The sequence below is a fragment of the Bombina bombina genome, chromosome 2, assembly GCF_027579735.1.
Source record: "Bombina bombina isolate aBomBom1 chromosome 2, aBomBom1.pri, whole genome shotgun sequence".
NCBI classification, from domain to species: Eukaryota; Metazoa; Chordata; class Amphibia; order Anura; family Bombinatoridae; genus Bombina; species Bombina bombina.
This window is the reverse complement of record NC_069500.1, coordinates 894,774,653-894,789,325: the sequence shown is the minus strand read 5'-3', so window position 1 is coordinate 894,789,325 and position 14,673 is coordinate 894,774,653. Positions and strand designations below refer to the sequence as shown.

The 14,673-nt window shown below is 41.6% G+C and overlaps 1 protein-coding gene across 2 annotated transcripts in view; it reads left to right on the top strand.

Annotated features, from left to right (window-relative positions):
- STAP1 (signal transducing adaptor family member 1) overlaps nt 1–14,673 on the top strand; it is a 259,545-nt gene that overhangs the window by 230,957 nt on the left and 13,915 nt on the right. For both annotated transcript variants that reach the window (XM_053703267.1, XM_053703269.1), the window contains 2 exons: nt 5,976–6,077; nt 7,001–7,066. In XM_053703267.1, coding sequence (XP_053559242.1) covers nt 5,976–6,077; nt 7,001–7,026 — 128 coding nt within the window. In that variant the 3' untranslated portion in view covers nt 7,027–7,066. The remainder of the gene's footprint in view (nt 1–5,975; nt 6,078–7,000; nt 7,067–14,673) is intronic.

Genomic DNA, 14,673 nt, shown 5'->3' with positions numbered 1-14,673 from the left:
ATTTTCAAACAAACAAAAGCATTGTTGTCTGAATAAGCAGACTTGATGCAACTTTAAATACATTTTTACTTGGTTATATTTTTTTCAGGTTGTCTTTTTAAGATTATTAGCTTCATTATTATTAACAGGGGCAGTAAAATGCTATAATTGGTTATTAAACTGCTGCATTAAATTTGTCTTAGAAGCTTGTCTTTTGTGTTGTACAGTTAAGAAGCAGTCTAAGACCACTTGTCCACTGGGTCCTATCCCACAGAGTTAAATCATACCAGACTGATCCATCCTAGCAGATTAACAAGCACTGCTCTCCCGGGATTGGTTGTGTGAGACAAGAGGGGTGGGCACAAAAGTTTTTTGCTTGTGCAATGATAAATGTAGGCAGCAGACACAGACAGGCTACCTAGCTAATAAAAAAAAGAGAAAAAAGAAACATCCCCAAAGCACACCTGAAAGTCCAATTAAACAAAAACAACCATTATGACCAAATCAAAGAAGTGGTGATGTATAACATAAAAATATAACTTTTAGGGGGGGGGGGGGGCGGCTCCGGGCCAGGGCAGAAAATGGCCGCTAAACTAAGATATTAAATCTGCCATAAAATCTATCATATTTTGAGCCATTCAACATAGACTCCTGCTTTACTACACAGAGGAGACTAGTTTGCACCTGGCATTACCTTTATTATATATTGCGGGTCCTCCCAGATGGACCACTGGGAATTTTTGGCAGCTCTACAGGAGACAAAAGCCCAGCATCCCCAACCCTCCAGGTAACCGGGTATCCAGAGAATTTCTTAATTTCTCTGCAATAAACCTCTACTAAAACTAAGGCAGTAGTAGGTCACATAATCTTACCTATCTCACCATGGATATACAAGATCCCTATACTACACTTAGAGCTCTTCTAAAGAGCCATGTGACATAATGGAAGGAGATAGTCCATTTAAATATGTATCACTGGAGGAGCCACAAGATCATTGTTCATTGAATAATGCCTGGACATCCTTACCTTTGCCTTTGGAAACCCATGGAGAACCCCATAGTGAGCCAGAGGACTCACAGAATCCTGTTTCAGTCTACCGCTTAGCCTCAGTCTCTCTTGCAGAGAGCAAGTTGTTTACAAAGAGTCCTCTAGATGAAGGAGCAGAGACCCTTTCTGCACGATGGCCCTCAATCACTATAGCTACAATCGGTGCTCGTCTGAAATGCTTCCCGAGTAGGACCGATGTAATCTTGCACCCAGGTGATGGGAGGGGAAGTATGGACGACTCCCTAACCCATAGTTTGAGCCTGTGGCAGTCAGAAGTCCATGCTTGCGAGACTACCAGGATGAGCCGCTCTCAGTACATAGAGCTTGCATTGGACCTGCAGTCTGAGACTTACCGTAATCATATGAGATTGAGACAGCTTAATCTGAGTCTCCTGCTTGCTGAGAAATCCCTGCATATTTTCCAGTTGAGTGAGCAACCACCAATAGTCTATCTCAGAAGAGTAGCAGACTGGAATGTCTTCATACTCGCTAGATCAGGAGTGAGGTATATATGTTATCAATATGCAGTGGAGGATTGCCACTAGGGACATTCACTTACTAAGGATGACAGTTTGTTTATATGCCTTGGTTAAAATTCCCTACAAGAATGTTTTGCATGACCTATTTAGATAACTAGCGTGCATAAACAGTCCCTATGTTGTTTGCTCCTTCCGGGGGATAACCTTTATGAGATGTTTCTGGAGTGCACTTTTGATGGACACTGAGTCTATTTGACATTTACCTGCCCTCATAGTGACTTTGCACTTTAATAAATCGGCCCCATAGTGTTCATGTATAGACGGACATGATGCGATGTAGCGTATCAAGTCCACTGCACATCGATAAATGTCGACAGCTGCTCGCCGGAAACAGAAGTTATGAAGCAGAGGTCTAAAGACCGCTTGCTCCAGAACTTCTTCCGCCTGCTCTGAGGCCACGGACAGAAATCAACCCGATCGAATACGATCGGGTTGATTGACACCCCCTGTTAGCGGCCGATTGGCCACAGATCTGTAGGGGACGCCATTGCACCAACAGTTCACAAGTACTGCTGGTGCAATGATAAATGCAGACAGCGTATGCTGTCGGCATTTATCGTTGTGCAGCGGACATGATACGCCACTTCGTATCATGTCCGCTCGCACATTGATAAATATGCCCCATAGCCTTATATCAGCCCATAAGTGGCTTTATATTATAGCAGTTTACCTCTATTACTTTCTATGTATATTCATAGGTCGAAAAGTGGCCTCTATTTTAACAGGAGGATGTTTATGAAAAAGTAAATAGAGGTTTCAGTTATATCTGCCTTGCATTAGATGATCTTGTTTATGAACTAGTTCTCATGTTAATTATTGAACTTGTATAATGTCATTTCTATTCTTTATAACTGTGTCATTACGTTTAATGTTGTCACATTTGCTAATAACCTCAATATAAAAAAAAAAAAAAAATTTTTTTATAAACTTTTATTTCCAATCCCATAAAAAGGAAAAACAACCACAATGAAAAACACAAACAAGTAATTCAAGGTTACCAAAAGTATACAATATTGTGTCACATATACAAACACTTATACTATTGAGAAGGCAAGCACAACATTGGCAATTATCACCATTGGTACATGTAACATGAGTTAAAAGATCCCTAAGAAGTATCTATTTGGGTCTATTAAATCCCCCTGCAAGGCAAACCATGGGATGGCCACTCTCTACATTCTCATGTTACTCCATCACAATTATTTAAAAAAAAAAAAACACTTGGTATTCCCATGCCAACCTCTTTACTAAATGGCCATCATGACTCCATATCCAATATATCATACGTTACACAATAAATAGAATCCAACAAACAAAAGAAGAGGAGGGTGGACTGGACAAGCCAAATGTAAGTTTCTTACATAGCTTTTTGAAAGGTCAGCCACGCTAAACCACTTCATTGTAGTATAATAATGTAACAGGTGATCAAATAGCATTTATCATTGCACAAGTAAAAATCTTCTGTGCCTCACCCCCTGATCTCACACAACCAATCCTGCAAGAGCAAGGCTTGTTAATCTACCAGGATTTATAATTCCGGTACAATTTAACTCTGGGGTATAGGACGCAGTGGACAAGTAGTATTAGAACAAGTGGTCTTACAACACACAAGTCAAAGTTCTATGATACATTTATTGCAGAAGTTTAATAACCAAATTCAACATTTTACTGCCTCTGTTAATAGTAATACAATTAATATTCCTAAAGATCTTTCACCTTTAATTAAACTCCTCTAATGCACATTGGGAAAATCAGAAATGTTTGTTATGTATCCAGATTGGATAGCTTGGTACCTATAAAGGAATCTGGATCCCTATTTAGAACCTTTGGTCAACATCTTAAATGATCTTTCTTATCTTTATAATTCTTGTTTATCTTATAGATTAATTTGCCATGTCTGTCATCTAGTGTAGGTTTATGTCTGATAGGAGGGGGTTTCAGCTGAGCTCTGGTGTAGGTTTGTGGCTGATAGAGCTGCTGCAGGGAATTAGGTTTAAGCTGAGCTCTGGTGTAGGTTTGTGACCCAAAGGGGTGCTGCAGGGCAGGGGTTTTTATCTGAAATCTGCCGTATGTATGTGGTTCACATAGAAGCTGCAGGGAATGGGGTTTCATCTAAACTCTGGTGTTGGTATGTGATTCACAGGAGTGCTGCAGGGCAGGGGGTTTCATCTGAGCTCTGGTGTTGGTATGTGACTCACAGGAGTGCTGCAGGGCAGGGGGTTTCATCTGAGCTCTAGTGTTGGTTTGTGACTCACAGGAGTGCTGCAGGGCAGGGGGTTTCATCTGAGCTCTGGTGTTGATATGTGACTCACAGGAGTGCTGCAGGGCAGGGGGTTTCATCTGAGCTCTGGTGTTGGTATGTGACTCACAGGAGTGCTGCAGGGCAGGGGGTTTGATTTGAGCTCTAGTGTTGGTTTGTGACTCACAGGAGTGCTGCAGGGCAGGGGGTTTCATCTGAGCTCTGGTGTTGGTATGTGACTCACAGGAGAGCTGCAGGGCAGGGGGTTTCATCTGAGCTCTGGTGTTGGTATGTGACTCACAGGAGTGCTGCAGGGCAGGGGGTTTCATCTGAGCTCTGGTGTTGGTATGTGACTCACAGGAGTGCTGCAGGGCAGGGGGTTTCATCTGAGCTCTAGTGTTGGTTTGTGACTCACAGGAGTGCTGCAGGGCAGGGGGTTTCATCTGAGCTCTGGTGTTGATATGTGACTCACAGGAGTGCTGCAGGGCAGGGGGTTTCATCTGAGCTCTGGTGTTGGTATGTGACTCACAGGAGTGCTGCAGGGCAGGGGGTTTCATTTGAGCTCTAGTGTTGGTTTGTGACTCACAGGAGTGCTGCAGGGCAGGGGGTTTCATCTGAGCTCTGGTGTTGGTATGTGACTCACAGGAGTGCTGCAGGGCAGGGGGTTTCATCTGAGCTCTGGTGTTGGTATGTGACTCACAGGAGTGCTGCAGGGCAGGGGGTTTCATCTGAGCTCTGGTGTTGGTATGTGACTCACAGGAGTGCTGCAGGTCAGGGGGTTTCATCTGAGCTCTTGTGTTGGTATGTGACTCACAGGAGTGCTGCAGGGCAGGGGGTTTCATCTGAGCTCTGGTGTTGGTATGTGACTCACAGGAGTGCTGCAGGGCAGGGGGTTTCATCTGAGCTCTGGTGTTGGTATGTGACTCACAGGAGTGCTGCAGGGCAGGGGGTTTCATCTGAGCTCTTGTGTTGGTATGTGACTCACAGGAGTGCTGCAGGGCAGGGGGTTTCATCTGAGCTCTGGTGTTGGTATGTGACTCACAGGAGTGCTGCAGGGCAGGGGGTTTCATCTGAGCTCTGGTGTTGGTATGTGACTCACAGGAGTGCTGCAGGTCAGGGGGTTTCATCTGAGCTCTTGTGTTGGTATGTGACTCACAGGAGTGCTGCAGGGCAGGGGGTTTCATCTGAGCTCTGGTGTTAGTATGTGACTCACAGGAGTGCTGCAGGGCAGGGGGTTTCATCTGAGCTCTGGTGTTAGTATGTTACTCACAGGAGTGCTGCAGGGCAGGGGGTTTCATCTGAGCTCTGGTGTTGGTATGTGACTCACAGGAGTGCTGCAGGACAGGGGGTTTCATCTGAGCTCTGGTGTTGGTATGTGACTCACAGGAGTGCTGCAGGGCAGGGGGTTTCATATGAGCTCTTGTGTTGGTATGTGACTCACAGGAGTGCTGCAGGACAGGGGGTTTCATCTGAGCTCTGGTGTTGGTATGTGACTCACAGGAGTGCTGCAGGACAGGGGGTTTCATCTGAGCTCTGGTGTTGGTATGTGATATGTCATCTACACAGTTGTGACCAAAAATCGTTATAACTTACATATCAATTAAACTGTAAAAAACTAACAGAGGAGATATAATATATTCTGGGTATCTGTGCCCAGCTTAGTTAATTTATGATATCTGCAAAGTACATGAAATTAAGGTTTCCTGCCGTTCAAGGCCACCACAAGCATTGCGCATGCGCAGGGAAGCCGGATGCCGTGCATGCGCAGGGTTGTTATTTCACTGCCAGTAGCCATCTTAGTTAAGGTCACCGACTGAATTGTATTTATAATAGGCAGAGACAGGCCTGTATAAGTCCAATATTTTACCCATATAAAATGCAACAATGTTAGAGCATGTTCACTCCATGATGAAATGAGAAAAAGGGGGGGGGGGGGGGAATTGTTAGAATTATTAAGGTCTTCCAATGACAAGATATCAGTGTTTTTACACTGTTCACCATAATGTGCAAACATGTTACTATTTAAAATTGAAATGCAGCCATAGAGATTTCAATTTTTGATCTCTATATCCCTTTAAGATTTTTGGTTTTGGTTTTCTACACACTCACATATAATATAACTCTTTGCCACTTAGATACGGTAACATTCATGTTTATACATTTCTTTTCAGAAGATCCTGTAAGAAAGACTGATTCAGAAAAGTCTAAAGGACCTCTGAAAATATTGTTCAATATTTTACCTCATCAAAGAAAAGAAAACACCTATGTTAATGGTAATGGTTAAATACTATTTTTTTTTTTTTAATTGGATCAATGTCTTCAATGTATGCAACTAAAAATAATATAGATATTCAACTATTATGGCCTTTTAAAGAGGCATGGAAGTCAGTTAAGCTTCCATGATTCAGAAAGAATGTAGTTTTTAAAAATCGAGGCGTTAACATTGCCCAAGTGCAATCAAAAGCACCTATATATTTTGTGTGTAAATATTAAGTCCAAAGTTACTTTTTATTGCTCAAGTGATTTTTTTTAAAGTCGACTAACATCTGAATGTCAGGTGCGCTTTATTCTTAACAAAACAGATTTCTATGGGGCGTGCAGTAACATTCATGCCGGATATCGCTCAAGCACTAACCGGTAAACGTGCAAATACTGTAGTTCTGTGCTATGCTTTTAATAATAATGCTTAACTTCAAGTCTTAAAAAGATACATTTTACAGCTGTATTTTGGACTGTGATTGAGCGAAACACGTAACTTACCACTTGTAATAGGAGCGCAATTAGCCTACTAATAGCACTCCCTGTACTATCCATTAAAAGTATAGGATTGTGCATTAGTCTTAGCATATATATATATATATATATATATATATATATATATATATATATATATATATATATATATATATACAGTATATATAAAATAATACTAATAGCTGCAGGGACGTTTGATAAAAAGAGATTTTTAAACCAGCTTTATTAAGAAAAAAAAGATCATCACAAAAGTCAGTATTACCGGTAACATAAAAAAGTGAATTTTGATTTAAATGTCCATTTAAAGGAACAGGGCACACAAGATTTTCTCTGCTACGTCTAAAAAGATAGTTTCAAAATGTATTATGTAATTATATTTATCTTCTTTATCCCTATGAAAAGATAACTGAATCTGCTAAGCCAAACTTTGTCTTATTAACAGTATGTTCAGAGAGGAGGAATACTTAGATACAGAATACTGATGTTTACCGAAAAATGTATTCACCTGGTGAGTAATATATCAAATTTAATTTTTTAAAGGAACATTTATTTTATTACTGAAAAGGATTAGTGTATTTCATTTGTTTATGCTGCCCTAGGTACTGGGATATATTTTGCCCTCAACCCTCTTCCATCCTCAACAATTGTGCTCACATCAAAGATCTTTATAGTGTAATAAAATGAATATATAAAATGTTTTTAATCCCTTGCACCTTTTTGACCTTTGTTGGATGTACACTGGACAAAGTATAGTGTGAGGTAATACCTACATCCAGCACAGAGACGCAGGTTGTGGTCTTGCTGACAGCTTCATGCTCCTTTACTATATGAATCCAGATCACCGATCATATAGACAGTGACACTGTCTGTGCCTCTTTCTGTAATGATCTTGTGGTGGAGAAGTTGGGAGGGGTGGGTGGAGAGGAAGCAGCCAATCAAAGGAGAGTTCCCTACACTATAGCAAACAGGGGAGAGGAAGGGATAGCTGCCTACACTACAGAAAAACTGTAGACTAGGAGGGGGAGGTGTGTTGCTACATTACAGATAAATAAAAAAAATAAAAAAAGTTTACACTTGTAGGGGAAAGTGGGGAGAGTGAGGGGATATCAATACACTAAATACAAATCTAAGTAAATATATAATACAAAACAAAAATCCATACACTGCGTACTGGCAGACTGTCTGACAGTAACAAAGATGGTGGGGAACAGTGCAAGGAGGGTGGTTACAGAGGTTTGTGAGAGCTCTGGGGGTGGGTTTGTGAGGAGGGATCCCTACACTATGGAAAATAAAAAAACCTGAACTGCATAAAGGTAAACTGGCTGTCAGTACCTAAGATTGTGGTGACCTTTGTGGAGAAGAGAGAGCTATTTGGGAGGGATCAGGGAGGTATCAAATGGGAGGTTAATTCCTTCACTACAGCAAATATTACACTTAACACCTAACTGATTAACCTCTTCACTGACGGTAATTTCAGAAGTGTGATGTGCAGCTGCAATTAGCGGCCTTCTAATTACCAAAATAACAATGGCAAAATCATGCATGTCTGCTATTTCTGAACAAATGCGATCTTAGAGAAACTTTTACAACCGATTGTCTTATGACTGTACAAGTTGTTTATAAACAGTTTCATTGAAAAATCCAAAGTTTGTGAAAAAGTTTACAATTTGTTTATATGTCGGCCAAATGGTGGCATCAAATATACCAAAATGTTCCTAGATCGATACCTTGGGTTGTCTACTTGTGCGTGTGTGTGTGCGCGCGCAACACATAACTAAGCTTCAGAGACTCATGTCACAAAAGTTATTTTTTGTAGCCGATTTGGAATATAAGCTGTTTATAGCTACTGTGTAGCAAATGTTAATACGGTTGATGTTTAGTAGTTATATAGTAAAAGATAGGAATGTACTCTTGGTAACATCTCCCTGATGATCGTGACTGTAGAAAGATGCAGAGTTGAAAGATGGTGATGCAGATGCTTTGGCGTCTGATTTGAGCACCAGCGGTAACGCCAAGGTGCAGGAATCTGTAAAAGCTGCGGCCTGATCTAATTGCAGCGAAGGTGGTCTGGTGTTAATCTGAAGGAGACTGGCTACGCTGGGGGTTTCGGGAAAGTTGAATTAGGCTTTAACCTGAAGAAGACATTCTGGAATGATTCTGTAGTTTTAGGTATCAACACAGAAATTTAGGATCAAAGACAAGGTTGAGGACAGAGAAGTGTACCCCTGCAGCAAGTATGCGTAATAAACAAAAATAAAAAGGAAACAAGTTTAAAGTCACTTTGCTTCAGTACTGTGGAAGTAACTAAATAGATGTCACAGAGAGCAGAGGATGAAGCTCATTTCTGATACGCAAAGGAGAGCACGGTAAAGATTCAGCATACAGCTTGCAATCATCAAGCAATGTCACAAGTTCTTGATGCTTGTTAAATAGGTAAGAGGATAAGTAGGAATTGCCCAGATCTTAAAGAGACAGTGACAGTGAAGTTCAGAATATGACAGTGTGTGTGTGTGTATATATATATATATATATATATATATATATATATATACACTGTATATATATCTATATATCTATCTCAAGGATAGGGAAAGCGCTAGCAGTTATAGAACAAATAAAACAGTCTTTATTGTAAGAGTTCTCAGTGCGGTGTCCCTTATATCCCACAAGTGTAATGCTCGTGGGATATTTCCCTATCAGACTAAACTTGGCCAGTAGTGTTCTTATCCCAGCGTCAAGTGGTAGGATAAGGAAATATCGCAGAACAAGAGAACAGATAAGTAAATGAGGTAAGCCGTACTCACAGCAGAGAGGGCAATCTTTCACGGCACTACAGGGGTTAACTGGAGAATAGTCAGGCAAGCAGAGTTCGGCAACAAGAAGGCTATCAACAGTAACAGCAGTTCAGGGGTTAAAGCAGCAGAGAGTGGTCAGTAGAAGGCAGAGGTCAATACCAGGCAGACAGTTCAATCCTTCACAGTACCAAGGCAGAGAGTAATCGGAGACAAGCAGAGTATAGCAACAGTAAAGTAAGGCAATCAAGAGACAGCAATTCAAACAGCACCCAGGAATACAAAGATAAACCTATACTTGGGCAGGGAATGTAAGTAAGGTACTTACATAGGTGTAGATTCACGCCAAAGAGGAGACAGCTGATCTGGACCAGCATCGGAAGGACCCAGCGTGTGGCGATGATGTCATCGCCGAGCACCAGAAGGAACCGTCGTGTCCATGGCAAAAGGAGGACAGCAGACAGCGTCTGTGGCAATGGCAACAAGGAGACTGAGCGGCATGACAACAAGGATGCCCACTTACTTGAAAAAAACTCAATCTGTATGAGGTAAGTAAAAACGTATCGGTCTGATCCCTCCAAGAGTATAGCTCCTGAAAACACAGGTGTGCCTTCCATGATACACATATATATATATCAAAAATGCAACAAATTCTGTAATATTTTAAGCAAGTTTTTCTCTGAAATTCCCAGTAGCGAAGAAGTTAACGCATAGGAGTAGGAGGTCATTATGCCATAGAACTACCCCTTGAAATCTGCTCCTTAAATCCTCCCACTGCACTAGGCACAGACCCAGACCAAAATTCAACCCTGCTTTTATTCCAACACACAAAATGATATGCCTCTAAATTGAGAGAAGACAATTAGGTTCTGACATTTTTGTGCAGGAGATGTGATTGGACTCTACTGCTAATTAATTAAACTGAAACTGAATGCTCCTAAAATACTCAAGTGCTTGTTTAGAGCTGGCACTGCTGCCATTTTGGCACCGAGCCTCTTTTCCATAAAGTAGAAATCAACCAGGGAACTAGTTTACTGAAAGGGCCCTTTAGCTCACAACATAACAGCTGTGTTAACTCACCCCAATAAGACTATGTGCAACTTATTTGGATCTCATAAAAAGCTGACACCATGTTCAATAACCTTTATAGTGGAGAGTAGAGCATTGAATCATTTAATTATATTCTCTTTTGTAGTGACTCTCTGTCAAGCCAGTACCTTTATCCTGCTTCTCTTTCCAGAGATGTTTAGTATGTTCAAAAAAATTGTTAGTTGAAGAAACTAAACAACACAAGATACTTTATAAGCACTCAAATGAGACCCTTAAAGGGCCATTATACACTAATTTTTTCTTTGCATAAATGTTTTGTAGATGATCTATTTATAAATCCCATAAAGTTTGTTTTTTTAAATAATGTATAATTTTGCTTATTTTTAAATAACATTGCTCTGATTTTCAGACTCCTAACCAAGCCCCAAAGTTTTATTTGAATACCGTCAGCTACCTTCTCCAGCTTGCTCCTGTTTGTGTAAAGGGTCTTTCTCCTGTTAAGTGTGATCAGTCCACGGGTCATCATTACTTCTGGGATATTACTCCTCCCCAACAGGAAGTGCAAGAGGATTCACCCAGCAGAGCTGCATATAGCTCCTCCCCTCTACGTCACTCCCAGTCATTCTCTTGCACCCAACGACTAGATAGGAGGTGTGAGAGGACTATGGTGATTATACTTAGTTTTATAACTTCAATCAAAAGTTTGTTATTTTATAATAGCACCGGAGTGTGTTATTTCTTCTCTGGTAGATTTGAAGAAGATTCTACCTGAGTTTTTACTATGATTTTAGCCGGCGTAGTTAAGATCATATTGCTGTTTCTCGGCCATCTGAGGAGAGGTAAACTTCAGATCAGGGGACAGCGGGCAGATTAATCTGCAAAGAGGTATGTAGCAGCTTATTATTTTCTGACAATGGAATTGATGAGAAAATCCTGCCATACCGATATAATGTAAACTCAGCCTTAAATGCAGTAGCAGCATCTGGTATCAGGCTGTCATGTATGTATATTTTACACTTCAGTATTCTGGGGAATGGTACTTCACTGGAATTACACTGTGTACATAAGACTTTAGCCTAATTTGCAGGGACTGGCAACAGGCTTTTTAATAACTCTTAATTTATGTTAAACGTTTTTTGCTGGAATGTAAAATCGTTTTCATTTTCTGAGGTACTGGGTGAATAAAATGTTTTGGGCACTATTTTTTTCCACTTGGCAGTTGTTTGATTTAATTTATGACAGTTTACTGATCTCTCTCACTGTTGTGCGAGGGGGAGTGGCCCTTTTTGGCGCTTTTGCTACGCATCAAAAAATTCAGTCAGAAGCTCATTGTATTTCCTGCATGATCCGGTTCATCTCTACAGAACTCAGGGGTCTTCAAAACTTGTTTTGAGGGAGGTAATCCTCACAGCAGAGCTGTGAGATTGTAGTTGACTGTGATAAAAAACGTTTATTTCTGTAACTTTTTTTCTGCTATCAGGGTTAGTTATCCTTTGCTAATGGGAACAAGCCTTTGCTAAAATTGTGTTTTTTACAAAGATTTGATGCTATAACCTTTCAGTTTATTAACTTTCAACTGTCATAACTTTTTCTGTGCTTCTTATATTCAGAGGAAGACATCTGTGCTATATGTGCTAATGCCAAAGTGGAGCCCAATAGAAATTTATGTACTAACTGCATTGATGCTACTTTAAATAAAAATCAATCTGTACAAATTGAACACATTTCACCAAACAACGAGGGGAGAGTTATGCCGACTAACTCGCCTCACGTGTCAGTACCTGCATCTCCCGCTCGGGAGGTGCGTGATATTGTGGCGCCGAGTACATCTGGGCGGCCATTACAAATCACATTACAGGATATGGCTACTGTTATGACTGAAGTTTTGGCTAAATTACCAGAACTAAGAGGTAAGCGTGATCACTCTGGGGTGAGAACAGAGTGCGCTGATAATGTTAGGGCCATGTCAGATACTGCATCACAACTTGCAGAACATGAGGACGGAGAGCTTCATTCTGCGGCTGACGGTTCTGATCCAAACAGATTGGATTCAGATATTTCAAATTTTAAATTTAAGCTGGAAAACCTCCGTGTATTACTAGGGGAGGTGTTAGCGGCTCTGAATGATTGTAACACAGTTGCAATACCAGAGAAAATGTGTAGGTTGGATAAATATTTTGCGGTACCATCGAGTACTGACGTTTTTCCTATACCTAAGAGACTAACTGAAATTGTTACTAAGGAGTGGGATAGACCCGGTGTGCCGTTCTCACCCCCTCCGATATTTAGAAGGATGTTTCCGATAGACACCACCACACGGGACTTATGGCAAACGGTCCCTAAGGTGGAAGGAGCAGTCTCTACTTTAGCTAAGCGTACCACTATCCCGGTGGAGGATAGCTGTGCCTTTTCAGATCCAATGGATAAAAAGTTAGAGGGTTACCTTAAGAAAATGTTTGTTCAACAAGGTTTTATATTGCAACCCCTTGCATGCATTGCGCCGGTCACGGCTGCGGCGGCATTCTGGTTTGAGTCTCTGGAAGAGACCATTAGTTCAGCCACTCTGGATGAGATTACGGACAAGCTTAGAGTCCTTAAGCTAGCTAATTCATTCATTTCGGATGCCGTAGTACATTTAACTAAACTTACGGCTAAGAATTCCAGATTCGCCATTCAGGCGCGCAAAGCACTGTGGCTAAAATCCTGGTCAGCTGACGTTACTTCTAAGTCTAAATTACTTAATATACCTTTCAAGGGACAGACCTTATTTGGGCCCGGATTGAAAGAAATTATCGCTGACATTACAGGAGGTAAAGGCCATGCCCTGCCTCAAGACAGAGCCAAACCTAAGGCTAGACAGTCTAATTTTCGTTCCTTTCGGAATTTCAAAGCAGGAGCAGCATCAACTTCCTCTGCTCCAAAACAGGAAGGATCTGTTGCTCGCTACAGACAAGGCTGGAGACCTAACCAGTCCTGGAACAAGGGCAAGCAGGCCAGGAAACCTGCTGCTGCCCCTAAAACAGCATGAATTGAGGGCCCCCCGATCCGGGATCGGATCTAGTGGGGGGCAGACTTTCTCTCTTTGCCCAGGCTTGGGCAAGAGATGTCCAGGATCCCTGGGCGCTAGAGATAATATCTCAGGGATACCTTCTGGACTTCAAATACTCTCCTCCAAGAGAGAGATTTCATCTGTCAAGGTTGTCAACAAACCAAACAAAGAGAAAGGCTTTTCTACGCTGCGTACAAGAGCTTTTGTTAATGGGAGTAATCCATCCAGTTCCACGGTCGGAACAGGGACAAGGGTTTTACTCAAATCTGTTTGTGGTTCCCAAAAAAGAGGGAACTTTCAGGCCAATCCTGGATTTAAAGATCCTAAACAAATTCCTAAGAGTTCCATCGTTCAAAATGGAGACTATTCGGACAATTTTACCCATGATCCAAAAGGGTCAGTACATGACCACAGTGGATTTAAAAGATGCTTACCTTCACATACCGATTCACAAAGATCATTACCGGTATCTAAGGTTTGCCTTTCTAGACAGGCATTACCAGTTTGTAGCTCTTCCATTCGGATTGGCTACAGCTCCAAGAATCTTCACAAAGGTTCTGGGTGCTCTTCTGGCGGTACTAAGACCGCGAGGAATTTCGGTAGCTCCGTACCTAGACGACATTCTGATACAAGCTTCAAGCTTTCAAACTGCCAAGTCTCATACCGAGTTAGTACTGACATTTCTAAGGTCGCATGGATGGAAGGTGAACGAAAAGAAAAGTTCTCTCTTTCCACTCACAAGAGTTCCCTTCCTGGGGACTCTTATAGATTCTGTAGAAATGTAAATTTACCTGACAGAAGACAGGTTAACAAAACTTCAAAGTGCATGCCGTGTCCTTCATTCCATTCAACACCCGTCAGTGGCTCAATGCATGGAGGTAATCGGCTTAATGGTGGCGGCAATGGACATAGTACCCTTTGCACGCCTACACCTCAGACCGCTGCAATTGTGCATGCTAAGTCAGTGGAATGGGGATTACTCAGACTTGTCCCCTTCTCTGAATCTGGATCAGGAGACCAGAAATTCTCTTCTATGGTGGCTTTCTCGGCCACATCTGTCCAGGGGGATGCCATTCAGCAGGCCAGACTGGACAATTGTAACAACAGACGCCAGCCTTCTAGGTTGGGGCGCCGTCTGGAATTCTCTGAAGGCTCAGGGACAATGGAATCAGGAGGAGAGTCTCCTACCAATAAACATTCTGGAATTGAGAGCAGTTCTCAATG